Raw genomic sequence first — 18,776 nt, 5'->3', positions numbered from 1 at the left:
GCTAACAACCTGAGTTCAGTTCCTCAGGACCCAGGTAAAGCCAGATGAACAAGGTGACACACATGTGTGGAATTCATTTCCAGTGGCTAGAGGCCCTGGCGATCCCATTCTTTCCCAACCCTCTCTTTGCCAGCATGGTAGTACATGCCTTTAATCCCAGCACTTGGGAGGGAGAGGTAGGAGGATCGCTATTAGAGCCTGAGACTACACCAGGAATTCCAGGTCAGTCTGGGCTAGAGCAAAAAAAAAAAAAAATCCTTTTTATTAGCAGCAGTATTGCTCTGAAATAGTATGATTTGTACATTTAGTCTTTCATGTCTAGGCTAGTAATACAGACACACACACAGACACACACACTCACCCACCCACTGGTAAATGAAGAACTACCCGTTGGTAAGGCTTTCTATTGCAACCTTAACTGTTCATTTCATGAACAAAAGGCTCTCATGTGGGCTGGAGAGATTGCTCAGTGGTTAAGGTACTTGTCTACAAAGTCAAAGGACACTGGTTCAGTTCCCCAGAACCCATATAAGCTAGATGCACATGGTAGTACATGTATCTGGAGTTCTTTTGCAGCAGCTGGAGGCCCTGGCATGCCCATTCTCTTTCTTTCTACCTGCCACTTTCTTTCATTCTCTCAAATAAATAAATTAATAAATAATTTTTTTAAAGCTCCCATTTAGTCGGAGTTATTGCCCTAGTCCATTTTATGAAGTAAAAACACACTTACCAAGTCAATTGTAAAATCTGTCTAAATTGTTTAATTTATTTGTAGCTAGTATGGACTTAGAATCATGCCCTGAGATAATAAGAACAATTATTTTATTAATAAAATGTCAAACAGAAACAATGTACTCCTGGTTAATTAGTCTCATATCACCACAGATATTAGCCAAAGTGAGGCTGGAGTTTTGTGAGCACATGGTCAGCAAGCGATGTCTTCAACTTTCTCTTTTCTTCTGTTACTTTGCTCTTTCTCTCCCACACCTATGATTGTTTCGAAAATCACAGGAATTGTTCAATGTAAAGAGCTTTTTAGGCTTGTTATCTTCATGTTGTTAGTGTCATGCTCTAGTTGCAAACTGAAAATTGAAAGTTGGAGGGGATCATACTAGATACATTTAATTTTGGTGGTGTTCAGTCATATTTTGGAGCTATGGGTCTACAGGGGTTGTGCTTTCTCTTCACTTCTTTCTTTGTGTGCATGTTTATGTGTGAAAACAACATTGGTAGTAAAGTGAGGAAAGAGGAGGGAAGAAAAGTGAATAGTTTGGGGAAAAATTATGAAAGCCTTTAAAATGGACCAAAAAGATGAATGGATATCCTACCCTTTGGTTGACTCTGAGCTACTTTAACATTCCTATCAGTGCAGAAAATGCAAGTGATTCTTGCACTTAGAAACACAAATTGGCATTACAGTACAATTGATTCCTGCCTTATGGGTGGAACAATTCTGTGTCTATTTGCAAATCTATTTCAATGTTCTTATTTATGTAATTATGCTTCTTCTACATTTCCCTTGAACTGTTTGTAACATGGAACTGGTTCCCTAATTAAGTACATTGGACTTCCTGGGGTTTCACGTTCTATGGTTTCAGCCACTCATGATCAACCATGGTCTTAAACTATTAAGTAGAAATTTTCAGACATTAATACTTGATAGTTTGACATAACTTTTACTAGAATATGTTATTATGGATACTTAATTTTATTGTTAATTTCATTGTGCTTAGTTTGTTCATTAAACATTAGGTGTGCACAGGTAGGAATATCGGTGTGTAGAGAATTCAGTACCAGTTGTGGTTTGGGTGGGGAGCTTGGTTATGCTGCTGAGGCCCCTCAGTGCTCGAGGCCTGCTGCAAGCCTGGTGCTCAAGGATTTGAGGCACTTGCAAAAAGAAGCGCTGGTAGAGGTTTTGTGGAGTGCTGTCCTGGACATCTATGAAAAGCTTTTCTTAGACATGTACTGTAAGTTGCATAACTAAGATGAATTAATTGCAGCTCCAAAGAATTATAAACTAACAGTCCTTAAGGAACATTTTCGTAACTCCACATTCAGATCAAGTGTCTTTAACCAACGACAAAGTGATACTAGATCTCAGGATAACAAATGGCAGTTTTGGTAGTGCTACCAAAACAAGTACTTAAAAAGGCAAAACAAAACAAAACAAAAAAAATAATTGGCTACCTTTGTCTAAGCTGCTATCCAGGAATAATTTTAGGGAAAGACTCAACTCTCAAACACATAGGAGAGTATCGGAGAGCTATATTTAGAGGCATTTTCTTAGTAGCACATGGCATTTTTTTTTCATCCTAGTGATCAAATTCATTTAAAAGGCAGCTATCTTCTATAAGAATCTTTATATGGTTTTCTTGAAAAAAAAAATGCTTAGTGCTAGATGCAGAAAAAAAAAAAAAAAACAACTGAGTGTGTTACACTGTGCATGTTTTCCTTTCAAAGAGACTTCCAGAAGGAAATGTCACAGGGGAGTTCTCTGGAAGTTCCTGTGCTCTTTCAAAGCCTAGGAGTGCATATCCTTGTAACTTTGTTGTAGCTGCTATTTTGCAGTTCTGTCCCAGTGTTTCTCTAGTTCAGACAAGATCAGAGACTTCCTAAAGAAGGAGGGGCCTGTTGAATATCAGGAAATCACTTTAACCATAAAAGTAAAGTTAGCAGGAAGAGTTAATAATCAGTTTCTAAGAATACTGGCCTCATATTGTCTGCTGTTCTTTGCAAATCCAATCTTGTCTATCTTTAGTTTCCACTCTGACCTTAGCTGCCATACCTTGTCTTCTCCAGTTGAATGACCCTTCTCTTGAGGAAGTGGTTGGATGTGAACTTGAACCCCAGCTCTTTGATCCCAGATTTTGTGTGGCAGGGGTTTTCTGGATACCTCTGTCTGTTGTCTTATGACCCAGGAGTTGCCTTCCTTGACTACCTGAGACCTCTCACTCCACAGGTCTCTCGGAAAGATTGCTTAACAATGTTCAATAAGAGTCAACAAGTGAGTTGCAAGAGTCCCAAAATTTTGGGCTAAATTAGTGATTTTAAGTTTTGGCTGTGTATTGGGAGTTTAATTCTTTTCATTCCCACTATCACTATCATTTGTCTAACAGTGATAATACTAGCCAACATTAACACGTGTTGCTTTATGCATTTAACATAGATAGCTCACTATGACATGGGGAGATGGGTACTTTTGGATATATTGTGAGACTGATAAAAGACATTACTGTTATTTTCTTTTTTCAATGAAATGCTAGAATTGTCTAGCATTCTTCTAGGGGTGGTCTTGTTCCAGTAGGGTATGAGACTTGGGTTGTTTCTTGCTAGTCTACTTTGCAGTTCCACAGAGACAGAAGTTTCCTTGTTGAGGGATGGTGATGACACAGATGTTTCTTGTACATCATGATGGAATTTTTTCCTATTCATGTTAATGCAAATGATTTTGTCTGTTGGAAAATATGAACTTCTATTAATCTATATCTCATTTGAGCTAGTTTTAGCATCATAACTAGCTTCTTGAATAATTCATGAATTATTTTTTGACATGCTCACTTAATATTTGCCTGAGAGTCATGATTTAATTTTTTAAAATTACATTTTAATAGTACCATCTTTATTCCAATTTCTGGATGGTAAGACTGAGGTACAAGGATATCCATGGTCACATTGATTAGCAAATGGCAGAATCAAGATTCACACCCTTGTTCTTTAATTCATGTTAGCCCTTTACTGGACTCTGGCTGGGACTGCCAGTAAGCCATGACCACTGAAACAAATGCTGTCTCTTTTTTGGACAACTATAATGGCCTACAGTTCTGTCTTTTTGCTCTGCTACCTTTTGCCAGGCTATTGTTCATATTATAAAGTCTTTAATGATTTCTCATTGTGTTCCCTCCTATGGGAACATTATACCAGTCTCTGTCCTCACCTCCCACTCTTCCTCTACCTCCAGCAATGCAGCCACATGTGTCTGTTTCACTTCTACAGATGTGTGCAATTCTTCCCTGACTCAAGATTTGTGTGTGTGTGTGTGTGTGTGTGTGTGTGTGTATGTTGACCCTCTTCCCATCTGTCTCAGCCTAGAATAACTCCCACTCATCCTCATTCCTCAGCTGAAATGCCCCTTCTCAAAAAGGCCCTTCAGGGCTGAAGAGATGGCTCAGTGGTTAAGCGCTTGCTTGTGAAGCCTAGGGACCCCAGTTTGAGGCTCAATTCCCCAGGACCCATGTTAGCCAGATGCACAAGGTGGCACACACATCTGGAGTTCGTTTGCAGTGGCTGGAGGCCCTGGTGCACCCCTTCTCTCTTTCTCTTTGCCTCTTTCTCTCTCTGTATGTCGCTTTCAAATAAATAATAAAATAAAATTTTTTTAAAAAAAGGCCCTTCAGATCCCCAAGCCTAACAGGTTCCTTGTTGGAGTCTCTGAGAGCAGACTTTCTTTTTAGTTTTTATTTTCTTCCCTCCCTCCCTCCCTCCCTCCCTCCCTCCCTCCCTCCCTCCCTCCCTCCCTCCCTCCCTCCCTCCCTTCCTTCCTTCCTTCCTTCCTTCAGTTTTGGTTTTGTTTTGTTTTTGACAGGGTCTTACACTGTAACCCAGGCTGTCTTGGAACTTACTATGTAGTCCAGACTTGCTTCAAACCCATGGCTATCCACTTGCTTCAGTCTCCAAAGTGCTGATATTATAGGCCTGAGCCACCATGCACAGCCCAACTTTTCATTTGCTGATAGTAGTTAACTACAGTATGAATCCCGATGCAATCATCACCTTCCTCACTAGATCATCTGTGATGAAAGGCTTTATACAGTCAGTGCTTATTAAACATTTCTCCAAATGAATACTAAAAGAGAATCAATAACTGGTTTTATCAGTCTCTAAAAGACAAATATGAGCTTTTCCTAATGCAGATCTACATGTAAATTTCCATATGTGTGTGTGTATGTGCGCACGACATTAAAGTAGAAAGGAGGCTATGAGAGAGGAGGGAGAGGTCTAAAGGGAGAGAGAAGGGGGAGAGGAAGAACAGGGAAGGTAGTAGAATATATGTGCTATGGAAGCTGAAGGAAGAGATTTTTTCTTTTTTCAAGGTAGGGTCTCTGGTCCAGGCTGACCTGGAATTAACTCTGTCATCTCAGGGTGGCCTTGAACTCATGGCAATCCTCCTACCTCTGCCTCCCGAGTGCTGGGATTAAAGGCGTGTGCCACCACGCCCGGCTAAAGGAAGAGATTATTTAGCAGATATATTTCACAATGAAACCTATTGTTGTATATCCTTATGAAAAAATAAAATAAAATAAAAGATTTTCTGGTATGAGTAACTTAATATTGGGTTTACTTTGGGTCCCAACAACTGGAACCAAGTTAGATAGAAGCAATGGCTTAAATATCTCCAAGAGGACTGGAGGGATGGCTTAGCAGGTAAGGCACTTGCCTACAAAGCCAAGGGATACAGATTTGATTCCCAGGTGCCCTTGTGAACAAGATGCATAAGGTGGTACATGTGTCTGAGTTCATTTGCAGTGGCTGAAGGCCCTGGTGTGCCCATTCTTTATTTGCCTCTTTCTCTCTCTAATAATTAATAAAATATAATAAATGTTTTTTAAAAAGCCACAAGAAATGTCTCTTTCATAGACATTGACATGAGGGACCAACATCTTTTTCTATTGTAAGAACTTCTACTGGTTTTCCAAAGTAATCATATCCAAATTTCATAGCTACCGTGGATATAGTAATTTAATATTTCCTATGGCTATACTCAGGTGGTGTGTACCAGCTACAGTTGCATTGATGGGTTGTTGGGGCATCTTGTGGCTTGAGGGAAGTTCAAATTCTCTGCCTGCCACAGTTCAAAAGAATCTCAATCAAAATAGGAGAAAAGGATTTTGAGGCAGATGCTGAACTCAGTAATTTATACATACACAACCCGCTGGCCAAACATTGCCTTAACTTACTACCAGCTACTTGACAGAGAAGGTGCTGGAGTGTTTTGGAATTGTTCCTAGGCTAGAGAGACTCATGGAAAGCCTTTATCCTTTTTTTTTTTTTTTTTTTTTTTTTTTGTCTATGCTTTAAAACTCAATACATATATAACACACAGCTTTTGGGGAAAAAATAGACAGACTACTAACTGCATGTAGCAGATAGAAATGAGCCAAATCACTCTTTTAACAAATGGAAAATGTAGACACAACCTTTGCCCCAGACCACCTTTGTGTCCCTGTCTTTGTGACCAATGTGAACGCAGCCCGATTGGAAAGTGCTTTTTCTTGAGGACTCTCTGACTATTTAGAAAGCCACGTCCCAAAGGGGCTCCGATGCCATTGTGGCTGACAGCTCTATCCGAGCACTGTCGGTCTCTGCCTAACGCCAGGACGCACCTTTAAATCTGCATTACTTGCCCTGGCTTTGATAAAAATTGTGAAGTATTGTAAACTCAGAATACTTTGCATGATCCATTTCTTCTTCAGATGGAGTGAAATTAGTTTATCTTCTGTAAAGTTTTCTTTCCTTTAATTCAACAAGTTTGGCAAAGTTTTCGAATGAAAAGTTCAGTTCATTAAAAATGACCTTAATGGACTTAACATATATTGGTGGTGACAGGGTCCATACTTTATTTTGGCACACAATAATCCTGTTAATTTGTCTTTGTTGCTCTCGAGGGCTCAGCCCAGCAACAGTTCTGATTTAGCTTTCTGGGAGTAGCTACAGAGTGAGCAAATATGGTGATGGCAGGAGGGGCTGACGAATATAGAACCTCTTAGATTGTAATGAAGGTCTTTCTACAGACCACATAAAAATGGTCCTGTCTGTGCCTTCTATTTTATTATTGATTTTGCTGTCTCTGTGTATGCTGGGAGCCACCTATGGGGACCATGTATACTTAACTCAGAGTTGGTGGGGGCTGCCGCTCTGCCTAGGCCGTTTCTGAACTCCCCTTGAGTAAGTATTTTTCCAATTTTCCATAAATATTTTTTATTCAAATAAGAATAACCATCCTTTGTCTCTGAGAATAGACTAAATTAAAAGCATGATCATTATCAATGAGTGTTTAGGCTAAAAGAGTAGAGGCACTGAGATGGAGTTATATGGGAAAGACTGGACTGAGTTTTGGCTTAAATAGTCTTGCTTAAATGCTCAAGGTGACACATGCATCTGGAGTTCATTTGCAGTGGCTGGAAACCCTGGCACACCCATTCTTTCTCAAGGAAATAAATAAGTAAAAATAAAATATGAAAAAGAAAGGATTCAGTAGGAAGACTAATGATGCTAGGAAATTGTAACAAAAGTTAATGTATGTGCCATGCACCTCACATACATTGATCCTTAGGATAAGCCTATGATGCAGATACTTTGTTATGCTTATTTCATATGAGGAAATTGAGGACTGTGGGTTTCATTGATTTTCCCAGAACAGATCCACCATTGCTACTGGAGACAAGATATTCACACATAGGAGTCTTTCTTTGGTGCCCATACTTAATCATTGTGTACAGCTACTTTGTCTGAAGAAGTGGTCAATGGTCTTGGGGCATAACAATACATAGTCTCACTTCTCACTAATTCGTAGTTGGCAGCAGGATGTATCTGAGGAAGAAATACTGAGTTTAGGAAACTATCTATGGTTGCTATAGCCTGTTTTCAAAATATATGTAGGACTCACTGAGAAACAAATGGTGTTATAAAATATCTGATTATATGCTATGTAAGTTCCAATAACCTTCCCCCAAGTAATAGCTTCAAGTGAGCTCTAGCCTAAGATGCCAAAAGAATCTGTTCATACCAACAATATATATATATATATATATATATATACTACTTTCTTCAAATTATTTCTTATATTTGTGCATGGCCACATATTATCTTAATTATTCTCATTCTTCTGTTTTTTTAAGCTCAGAGGTAGATGCAATTCTTTCTTCCTTTTCTTCTCTATTTTTGGTAGATGCATTTATAGCATAGATAGTAGAGAATTTGAGAATTCAATATAAATCTTATACTCTTTGAAAAATTAATCATGTTGTGCATATCAAAACATAAAATGGCACTTTATCAATCATCTAATTCATCTGTTTCAATCTGTGGATGCATGGCAAATATTCAACATCTGAGTCATAATCCGATTGGTCCTTTGATAAGGATGCCTTCAAGGCTTTTTGAGAGCAAACACTATTATTAAATTTTGCAATATCTGCATCTGTCACAACAGCATTTTGCACTAAGCAGGTGATTCATGAGTAAATTTAGTGTCTGCTACTAGGAGGAATAAACAATGATCAGGTGTCATACCCCTCCAAAATTATTTAACACACGGGAGAATTTATAACAAGCACTTTGCTATTGCACATAGTTAAGATCTCTAGCCAGTTCTTCTGCTAATACACATTGTTAAAGCATTAAGTTAAGCAATCCACATTGTTCAACAATTTATGGGGTATAAATGTGAACTAATACAAACATCATCTTAAATGTATTTAAATTCTATTTCTCAACAAGATAAAAAAAAAAAACATTGAAGAACTGTAGAATTACCATGGGGACTGTCATTGGTCCATCTTTCTGTATCTAAATCCTTGTGGGTTCTACACACATCAATACAAAACAAGAATTTCCTTTTGTTACTTATTGAACCAGCCCCATAGTTGCCCTGATGCCATCTGGCATCCAGATATGACTGCTGCTTTTGGTCTGCTTGCTTTCCTCTTTGTCTTTTCCTTCCTCCTTATTCATGGCTCATATCAAGGTTATTTATGATAACACATCAATGGCCTGACTATTGAACTTAACCATGTAAAGCTGTTGCCTAGAACTACTATGGTAACTCAGAATTTTTTTAAAATGCAAGATCAAGGCTCAGGGACTGCCTAATCTTGCCTTCAAGAGGAAAATATCAATATGGCTCTTCACTTGGTGAAGGCCAACTATTGAATGAGAGAATGTTTGGTTCATATCACTGTACTGGCCATAAACCACCAGTTTCCCATTCTGAACCATGAAGGAAGAACTTCCAGCAATGGAAACTATTTGAGAAGAGTGATCTTTTCCTGAGTGCCCATAGCCCTCACTTTATCTCCCAGGATGCCTTGCTTTCGACACCTTCAGACATCCTACCTCTGGAAAGAGAAAGTCAGAGTACCTGGAGCATTCTTTTTTTTTTTTTTTTTTTTTTTGAGGTAGGGTCTCATTGTAGCCCAGGCTGACCTGGGGATTCACTACGTAGTTTCAGGGTGGCCTGGAACTCATGGTGATTCTCATACCTCTGTCTCCCATGTGCTGAGATTAAAGGTGTGTGCCACCATGCCTAGCCTGGCAGCCTGGAGCATTCTTTCACACTATTTGTTATAAGCCTGTCTCCCTTAGCAAGTGACTCTAGGGCATCAGAGGGTGTGCTAGTGGCCTGAAAGAACTTAGAAACATTTTCCTTCTCATTTCATGTAAGATTAGGGTTTGTAAGGCTACCAGTCAAATGATCTCCTTCTAGAAACATTTCTGTAAATGTCTTAGGGATCAACAGTGGATAATGTTTTCCTCAAGAAATTAAGCTGTCAAATAGGTCATAAGTGTGCTTGCCTCAACGTGGTAGTGGTAGTAGTGTATACATCTGAACCAAGACTGAATATGAGGTACAACACTAAGAGATGGGAAATCTATCAGTAATTTTTTCAGCTTCAACCTGATTAAGAATATAATTATACAACCATATTGTAGTTTTGATCTACCACCAAATAAAAATAACCTTTGGAGGATTTAAAAGGCATTCCCCTATATTTTCCAATGGAAACAACCAGATGGGCTCCATTTGGCATTTAATGATGTATCCTAAATCTAAGAATGCTCTCATCAGCTGGATTCCAAACAACCCCATTCAAACAGCAGAGGAAAATTCCATCAGTATTTTTTCCATTTACCTTTTCTAGTAATAAAAATCACCACTACCCCCAGAAGGCCGACTCCCTAGAATCTTAGCTGCAGGAATTCCTCTTTCACCACTATTGCTTTTGTGTTAATTCTGTCACCAGGACATTATTTAATTCCTCACCAGACAGCCTCTGGGGCAAGTTTACTCTATTGTATTTACTAATGAGACTGTCCGGGGTGGGCTTAATTTGTTAATGTCTCCACTGTGCTTAATCTCCCTTTGATGGCTTAGACCATATTTGCATTCATTGTTTGGCTCAATGGGAGAAGAGAAAAATATCTTGCTTAAAGTTGTTAGTTATCAGGAAAACTGATAAAAATGTGGCTAGGTCAAGACAAAACATGGCTACTAATGAGTAAAAAGCTCAGAGGGTTAGATTCCCACAAGTGGGTTAGAAATCCTTTTCTGTATATAAAGACAAAATAATCATCACAACATCCCAACCTCTGTCTCACAGGCATCAGAGATTACAGATACTGAGAAATAAAAAAATGCCTCGAGATATAATAAAACTGTTTTGTTTCTTATGGTGTTGGTGATTGCATGCTGAGGATGTGCTCTACTCCTGAGGCATAACCTCAGCCCTTCAAGTTTCTCTGAACCAAAGCTGTAGCTTAACATGATAAACACATTTCACCGGATGTGATCTAGTCTGCATACCTGTTGTAGTGATTCTGGGAGATGACTCATTATTTGTATATTTCGCATGTTTAGTGGAACCAGAATTTTAGTACATTCTTGTACAGTTTGAATTATTTCATGGCAATTCAGTTTTGGCCTTTTTTCATAGTTTTCTTCTTAATATATCTCAAAGAGATTACCTCCCAATATATTTCTGGCCTACGCTAAGCAATGTTTCTTATGTTTTGGGGTTATTAACAGTATCTCACATTCAATAAGTCTGTCTCCATCTGCTAAAGACATAGATATTCTGATTTTTTTGTACTTATTTAATGAGACAGGTTGTTGATAATATTTTCACTTTCCATATGGGGAAAATGTTTGCTGCTTCTGTATAGAACTTGCCAGTGTTTGCTGGAGTCCTGGGCATTGCTACTCCTGACTGATGTGGCACAGGAGTGATTCCCACAGCATCTACACATTCCCATTTAATTTAAGCAGTGTGAGTCTCTGGTAGAGAAGAATCACTTGTTGACAGTTTATCATTTTCCACTATACTTTGGAGAGTAATTATGGTTGTTACATACATAGAAATGCATTTATGTGGTTTGAAAAAAGAAGGAATTAAGACCATGCAAAAGTATGTTGTTTTTAAACCCAAAATCAATTAAAATATAACACTGAGGATCTTTCCATAGGTTCAGCACATTAAACACAAAAAAATACATTAAAATGTGGAATACCTCTTATTATATTATTCTATAGCTGTCCTTTATTTTATTTTAATATAAAAGCAATTATTGTTCTGAATTCGTTTATACTGAATTAGCACTCCAATTATACATAATTCAACTCAGATTAATCATGCCAAGGTGGCAATTCCATTACATTAAGAGGAAAGTTTAACAGTCTAATATGTAAATATAATTTCAATGGCTAAGACTGTGTTTAACTACTCTAGGGGTCTATTAAGATTGAAGTGGAATGTAAAGAGTTTTAATTAGACTGTTACTGGAAAATACCAGCTATAAAGTATGGGTGATCTGAGGCGAGTCAATGATTTTGAAGAAGAATTAAGGCCCACTTACAGCTTTCATTTGAGAGGTTCTACTAATCAGAAAGAAATGTAATTATAGATGCAAGTTGTTTTTAATTTATTTCAACATTGCTCCATTATTTAACATTAGTCAGAATGCAATAGTAAGAGTTAGGATTTGTCTTAGGCTGGGTGCCAAATTGTAGGATTTAAAGGGAGTGGATTGTTTATGTATGTTTAAGTATATTTAGGTTGATACATATTTAACCAAAGAATACTGGTAAGGAGTAAGCATACCCAATGATAAGGCATTTTCATGTCTTAAATAAGACCTTAGTGGATTAAGGAATTAATGTCCTTCTCAGTAATAAGGTCTGTCAAACTAGGCACTGGCAGAACAGGAAGGAAAAAAAAAACGTCTTAATAGATGTATTTAAAGTCGGTGTGTGATCTTTACACACTGTCTCTCCTCCAAACTCTGCTGCCACAGATGTTTTTTCTAAAAGTAAAAAAAAAAATGTTGCTGAAGTAACTTCACAGTATATAAACAACTCATGTTTAGCTTATTTGTCCTTTTAAATAAAAATGTGTTAGTTAATGCATGTAGCATTTTCTTTGGTGAAATCAAGTGGCTTAATACAATTTGTTTATAAGTGACCATTGATTATTATAGGAATCTGTGTTTTAGACTTCTTGAGACTCAGCAATACATTTTTGTGTTCTGGGAAACATCAGATTTAGATATAAGCACAATGATTCTGAGAAAAATTCTAAGTTTAATTTGAGTATCTTCATTTATTTTGCTAGTAAAATTCAAACTATGGCTTGAATTTGAAAACTATTTCATATCCCATCTGCTATATTGTGTGGAGGGTGTGGTAGTTGGAATGAATGGGTGCCAGTATAGTCAGGATTTTATTACAGTTTTTAATTTAGATTTGCAGCCACCTGGCTGGAGGAAATGTCACTGTGGGTGGATTCTAGGGTCCATCCTTAAGGTATGGGGGTGGATCTGGAATTCCAGTCTAAAGATATGCAGAGTGCCTGAGCTCTGCCTGGGCTTCCTGAAGTGTGCTTGCTTCTGCTGGTGATGGTGTTGATTCCTCTCTCTGCTCAGGTCTGTGAAAGTGGGCCAGCTTCTTCTGTCATCATGGGACTTCCCCTGGATCTGTAAGCTTCAAATAAATTCCCTTCCTCCCATAACTTCCTGGTTTGGAAGTTTTCAGTGACCTACAGCTGTCTGCTATAGAAAGTAACATGTCTTATGTACCTATAATTCCCATAGAGCCTATTGCTTACATTTAATGAATTAATCTAGGAAATCTTCAACCTAAGGCATGGCTTTGGCCACAGATGAATTTATAAGTGAAGTACATTTCCTTACATGTAAAACAGTGCAACAGATATGCCTGTCAGTGTTTTCTAGTGTAATCAAGTATTAAACAATCTGCTTTTGTCTGTCTTCCATGTTTTCTCTTCTGAAACATATGGCAAACCTATTCCTACAAGTCTTCTGGATTTCATGGTTTTAATGAAACTGAACACATATAGGATCATGAGCATGTATGCAAAGACTCAGGTCTCCCTGATACCAATTCTAGTAAGAAAGGGAAAACAGAAAGCTACTAAATTCCTTTTGCCCTCATACATATTTTACTTACCCTTAACTTTAAAAAAAAAAATATTTATTTATTTATTTATTTGAGAGCGACAGACACAGAGAGAAAGACAGATAGAGGGAGAGAGAGAGAGAATGGGCGCGCCAGGGCTTCCAGCCTCTGCAAATGAGCTCCAGACGCATGCGCCCCCTTGTGCATCTGGCTAACATGGGACCTGGGGAACCGAGCCTCGAACCAGGTCCTTAGGCTTCACAGGCAAGTGCTTAATCGCTAAGCCATCTCTCCAGCCCACCCTTAACTTTTTGTGAGTGGTCATAGTACAAAGATCAGAGACATGGAGTGTAAAACACTGTCCAGCATTTTACATCAAGTCTGTTCTTTATTTCATCCTTCTTTGCTTCTTTTATTCCTTTCTTCTTCCCTCCATCCTTTCCCCCCTCCCTCCCTTCCTTTTCACCTTCATTTCTTCTTTCCTCTCTCTTCCCCTCCATCCTTCTTTCCTTCTCTCCAGCTTTTCTTCCTCCCTTCCCTCTTCCCTCCTGAGATTTAGCTCAGACAGAGCTTTTGGAGGCATGCTAAATAAGGAAGGAGTTTACCACTGAGTTACATTTCCAGTCCATTATATCTACTTTATACCAACAGCTTGGATTTCTCACCTTGGACTCTTGGCCAGGAGAAAACAGGGAGTCATAATGTGGAGGAAAAGATGGCAAACACCCCACCTTCATTTCCCTATATCAGGCAAAATTTAGAGTACTTAGATTCAAACAAGATGGATGTAAGACCATTCTAAATCTCATTTTAATGAGATTTGACCAATACTTAGAATAGATTCATCTCTATGTGTAGAGCCCTGAGGATCCACTTTTTCTGGGTAGGTGATAACACTAAACTCAGAACCTATGAAAGCCAGAGCAGCAAGATATGCTGTCTCCATACCAATCCCCTCAAAAGTCCTGGGCTGTCAAAACTTACGAGGGCTCTTCTGACACAGCAGCTCCTTCTTCTAGCTCTTGGGCTTGCTTGAACCATGGCAGCTTGGCCTCTACTGGAAGTTTCTCTGAGAATGCAGTACAGGCAGAGGAGAAAAGAGGTTAGAACCAACCTGGGTGTCTTAGGAAACTCCTCATCTCCTCAATAGTTCTTAGTTTTGCAGAGAACTCAGAAGTTACTATGTTGAAAACTATAAATAATAAGTGATCAGGCAAACTACCATTTCTCATGATGGTTTCACAAATAAAAATGGAAATAGATTTTAATATGATTTAATAACACTAGTATTTGTATATATGCTTCCCTTTTCTGATTGATACTGAAGGAAAGTCCTAACTTTAGAAGCACTAGGTCAATTTGAATTTAAAGAATCATCAAAGCATCCTATAAAATAAACACAAGATACAATAAATTATATTGTGACATTTTCATAATTTTGCCTTTTGGCTAAGTGTGATCTGTGACACATCATGAACACCAAATGGTCACTCTGAAATTTGTAAAGCATTGCTTTAAATTTCTCTTATTCAATATCACCTCAAGGTTTGCTGACAATGGGATATGTGAAACTTAAGGTCCATAAATTATAATTTGACTTGTTTTACCTACTCATCTAGCTTTGGCCAAACAACTGAGTGCAAAATTTTTAACTGCTTCCTGGGGGAAAATGTGGAAGAGAAAAAGAAATACGGAGGCTCTAACTGCTCCTATAGAAGTCACTGCCAAGATTTCCATTTCTGACATATTTATTAAGGTCATTTATGGGCATATTTGCCTTTATAGTATGAGTCAGTGAAGCTCTATCACCATTTTATAGCATATAATTGTAAAGATGAAAGAAATATGTCCACATATGCATACACCATAGAATTATATGGTATTTTAATGATATTTAGAGAGTCAGGCTCACTACTTAGCTGTGAAAACCCAGATTTTATTCTTGACTTATTTTTCTTCCTCTCTGAAGTGGCTTGGTAAAGACAGAGCTAACAGATGATTGAGTAGGTTTACTTTGGGGCATCACTGCTTGTCTTCTGTGTGCATCTTTTGTTTGTAGTTAGAAAATGAAGTGAGAAACATACGAATGCAAAAGCCAGAATGGTTCACTAGTGCTTGAATTGCGGCAGCACAGTGCCGGTACTTCCATCATTTTGCTCCTCCCCTACCCACCTCACTTAAATGACTGTCAACAAAGACCTCTGACAGCACATGAGCTCTCTGTCTTTCAAGAACACTGTTCCGTTTGGCTTCAGTAGTAGACTCATAATACTTCACTCTTGATTTGTACCTTGCACCCAACATAGTCCAAATTTCCATTTCAAATTATGCTTCTAGAATTCAATCTCATATTAAAGTTTTCTCTTGTTTCAACATAAAAAGCAGGAGTCTTTTGTTTTACAAGTTTGAGACTCCCTAGTGTGTGTCAGGTTTAGCAAAGTAGACACACTTTGATTTACTCCCTTGTTTTTAATAGGAAGAAATGAGGATAGTAAGACCCACATATGTTTCTATATAATATGATCTCCCTTAATGAAGACAAATCTAATATTTTGGTAATAATTTTCAAACCACTTTATGATTGGGAAATAATTGTATATGTAGATTTCTATATGTCATACTTCATAAAGAGACAATCAAAATAACTTGAACTAGAGAACATCATGTTAAGTGAGATCAGGAGGAGTCAGAAAGAAAAACATTGCATGTTTTCCTCATAAGCAGAACATGCATACACATGTATGTGGCACTAGGAGGAGAGGGGGCAAGACAAGGTAGAGATTGACGAGGTGCATAAGAGCAAAACATAATGGTCTATATGTATAAAAAGGTCATAATGAAACCCATTATGTTGTGTGCAAACGAAAAACACTGTAAAACAACACAAAAATATATGGAGAATTAAAATGAAGAATTAAGTCCATTTAATATATCTAAGTTATAAAGAATCATTATTAAGAATACTTGGAATACTTAAAAATATTCCAAGGAGTTTCAAGAAGCACATGAACATAATTGTTAATGATCAGTAAAAGTCCTGCCCAATTACCTTTGGGTTTGTAGCAGGGTGTGGGTATGATGCATTCCTCTTTTATGTGGGGCTTTGTTTTTGTGCTACAGCCTCCGGTGTGCATTCCTCGATGGTCAATGCAGAGGACCACACGGTACCTGAGACCCTGGCCACATGTCACTGTGCACTAGAGAGAGATGGCAAGAGAGAAAGAGAGAGAGGAGACTCATAGGCAAAGTCTTATTTACTTGCCTTCACTGCCTACCCGAGACTTATTTTTAATAAGAATACACACACACACACACACACACACACACACACACACACACACACACACACAAACACTTTTGGAAGAATTAAACTATTTCTTACCAGTAAAGGAATTATTTTTCAGGTTGTGTGGTGCAGTTGGCTAAAAATTATATCACTTTTAGTCTTTTAGGATTGGGATAATTAGCAGATATCTTCACTGTGTGCAAAGACTCAAATAAGCACCAATCAGGAGACAAAAAATTACAGAGTGTGCTCAAGCTCAATAACCCACTCTGCTGTGTTTAGTTACTTTGTTCTTAAGGGATGCTAGCTAGATCCCTCAAAGATATGATAGGATCTTTAAACCACCACCACTGACAAGTTAGCAGCATAAACAATTCAGTTGATAATACTGAAATGGGAAAAAATTATAGGGGATCTTATTCAAAGGGCAAATGTTGAGAGTACCTCTCATAGTTCTACCTGTCTGGGAGCATGTCTGGGTATAGGAAAACATCACAGGTCTCATCTGTCCTTCAAAACTGCAAGGCTCATGAAGTCTTTTATCATTTTTCTAGAAGGGCATTGTTCTCTTTGCTATTTCTCTGTGTATTAGCAATCAGGAAAACCTGAGTAACTTTGTATTTTATTATCAGGGCATGAGCCTAGGACTTCTTACCTACTAATAAGTTCTCTACTACTTAGCTATATCCCTACCCCTTTCCTTTTGAAAATAACTTTTTATTTTGACACAAGGTCTAGCTAAGTTGCTCAGGATGGCCTTGAACTCACTCTGTAAACTAGGAAGTCACTGAGCTTTAATCTTCTTGCCTCAGTCTTTCAAGTAGCTGGAATTATAGGCTTGAGGCACTAGGCCTTGCCCAGAAACACATTTTAAGCTCAAATCCATATATTCCTTAAATGTCTGTTTGTTTTTGCTTTTAAATATTATACTGTTTTCATTTAATCCTGTTTCCTTTCAGTGAACATATACATTTTAACCTATTCAGTCCCTTTTGGGTAAGAGATTAAAATAAAAATGAAATCACACTCCAGACTCCTGAACTCAGCCTTAGTCACTCTTAGGAGGCATTTGCTCTTTCCATAGGAGGAACACCAGAGGCTTTGAAGAAACTTAAACACAGATATAAAAAAAAAAAATCATTCACTTTTGGTCACACCAGATTAGGGACATTTCTACTCTAGAGGCTAAACTGACAGCTTCTAGCACCTCAAGTGGAGAAGGTGGGGCTGCACAAGGTACCTGGTGGGGTCGCGGTGGTGAGAGGGAAGAGTGGACTTACTCTCCTAATGAACAAAGAAAGAAGGCACAGTTACCGGAGACCACTCCTGTGCCAGCCATTTAGGGCAGTCAAAAATGTTGCAGGGCTGCACGATGGGCATCTTAGGGGTGTACATGCATTTCCACTCTTCCACTGATGTGACATGCCCCTGGATGTCCTCCTCCACACAGGAAACTGCTCGGCTCTGGATGCCTCCCCCACATGAGGAGGAGCATGCGGTCCATGGGGTGGCCTCCCACCTACAGAAGCAAGGGGAGTCATCAGTGCAGACACATGCATTGCCCAACCTCCTTAGTGACCTGCTACATCAACTCCATTCCCTGGGCCTACTGGGCTCATTTGTTCTCAGAGGCTACAGCCCGGAGAACTAAAAGCCATCTATCGCCTGAAATTTCACAAGTGAAAGATTTAATCTTGGTACTAGTGCTCCTAAAACTATTAAACTGTGCACAAATGCAAGAGATTACAGCTTTGGGAGCTAGCCATAGGATATCTGTCCGAGTTGGCTGTAACCTATCCAGAAGATGCAATTTTCAGTCCTTTTCCATATATATGCATGTGTATGTATACCTAGAAGAAGGATTTTATATATATACATATGTACATATGTATTAAAAGTTTATTTTTCACAAATACCATTAAGTATTCATGTTGACTAAAATTAAGTAATCAGTTAAGACAAATTATTTGCACTTGAGTGCATTATTTTATTTTCATTATTTCACTTTATTATTTCTGGACTTTTTTATATAAAAGAAGCTCATACAAGTTCATTCTAAGCAAATGCTCTTTCTCCCTCATCTCTGCAGTTGTCAACTTTGAGAGCCCATAGATTCAGCATAGTTCTGATGTCCAGACTATGCCATCTGAAAGCCAAGTATTAATATATGAATATTATCTTATTCACTTCTTATTCTCTAGCTGATGAGAATGACAGGCAGGCAGTGTTCCTCCAATAAAGACTTCTGAGTTGCGAAGAAGACTGGTTCAGGTAGAAAAGCTTATGGCAGCTGAATTTAGATAA

General features: G+C 38.3%; 1 protein-coding gene across 2 annotated transcripts in view; it reads right to left on the bottom strand.

Moving 5' to 3' along the window:
* Adamtsl1 (ADAMTS like 1) overlaps positions 1-18,776 on the bottom strand; it is a 403,127-nt gene that overhangs the window by 188,802 nt on the left and 195,549 nt on the right. For both annotated transcript variants that reach the window (XM_045150329.1, XM_004658427.2), the window contains exons 11-13: positions 17,787-17,991; positions 16,236-16,383; positions 14,171-14,255 (exon numbers count right to left, since the gene is read on the bottom strand). In XM_045150329.1, the coding sequence (XP_045006264.1) occupies positions 14,171-14,255; positions 16,236-16,383; positions 17,787-17,991 (438 nt within the window). The remainder of the gene's footprint in view (positions 1-14,170; positions 14,256-16,235; positions 16,384-17,786; positions 17,992-18,776) is intronic.

This window comes from Jaculus jaculus, chromosome 1 (genome assembly GCF_020740685.1).
Source record: "Jaculus jaculus isolate mJacJac1 chromosome 1, mJacJac1.mat.Y.cur, whole genome shotgun sequence".
In the NCBI taxonomy this organism is placed as follows: Eukaryota; Metazoa; Chordata; class Mammalia; order Rodentia; family Dipodidae; genus Jaculus; species Jaculus jaculus.
The sequence above is the reverse complement of the archived record's forward strand: the minus strand, read 5'-3'. Positions and strand labels throughout refer to the sequence as shown.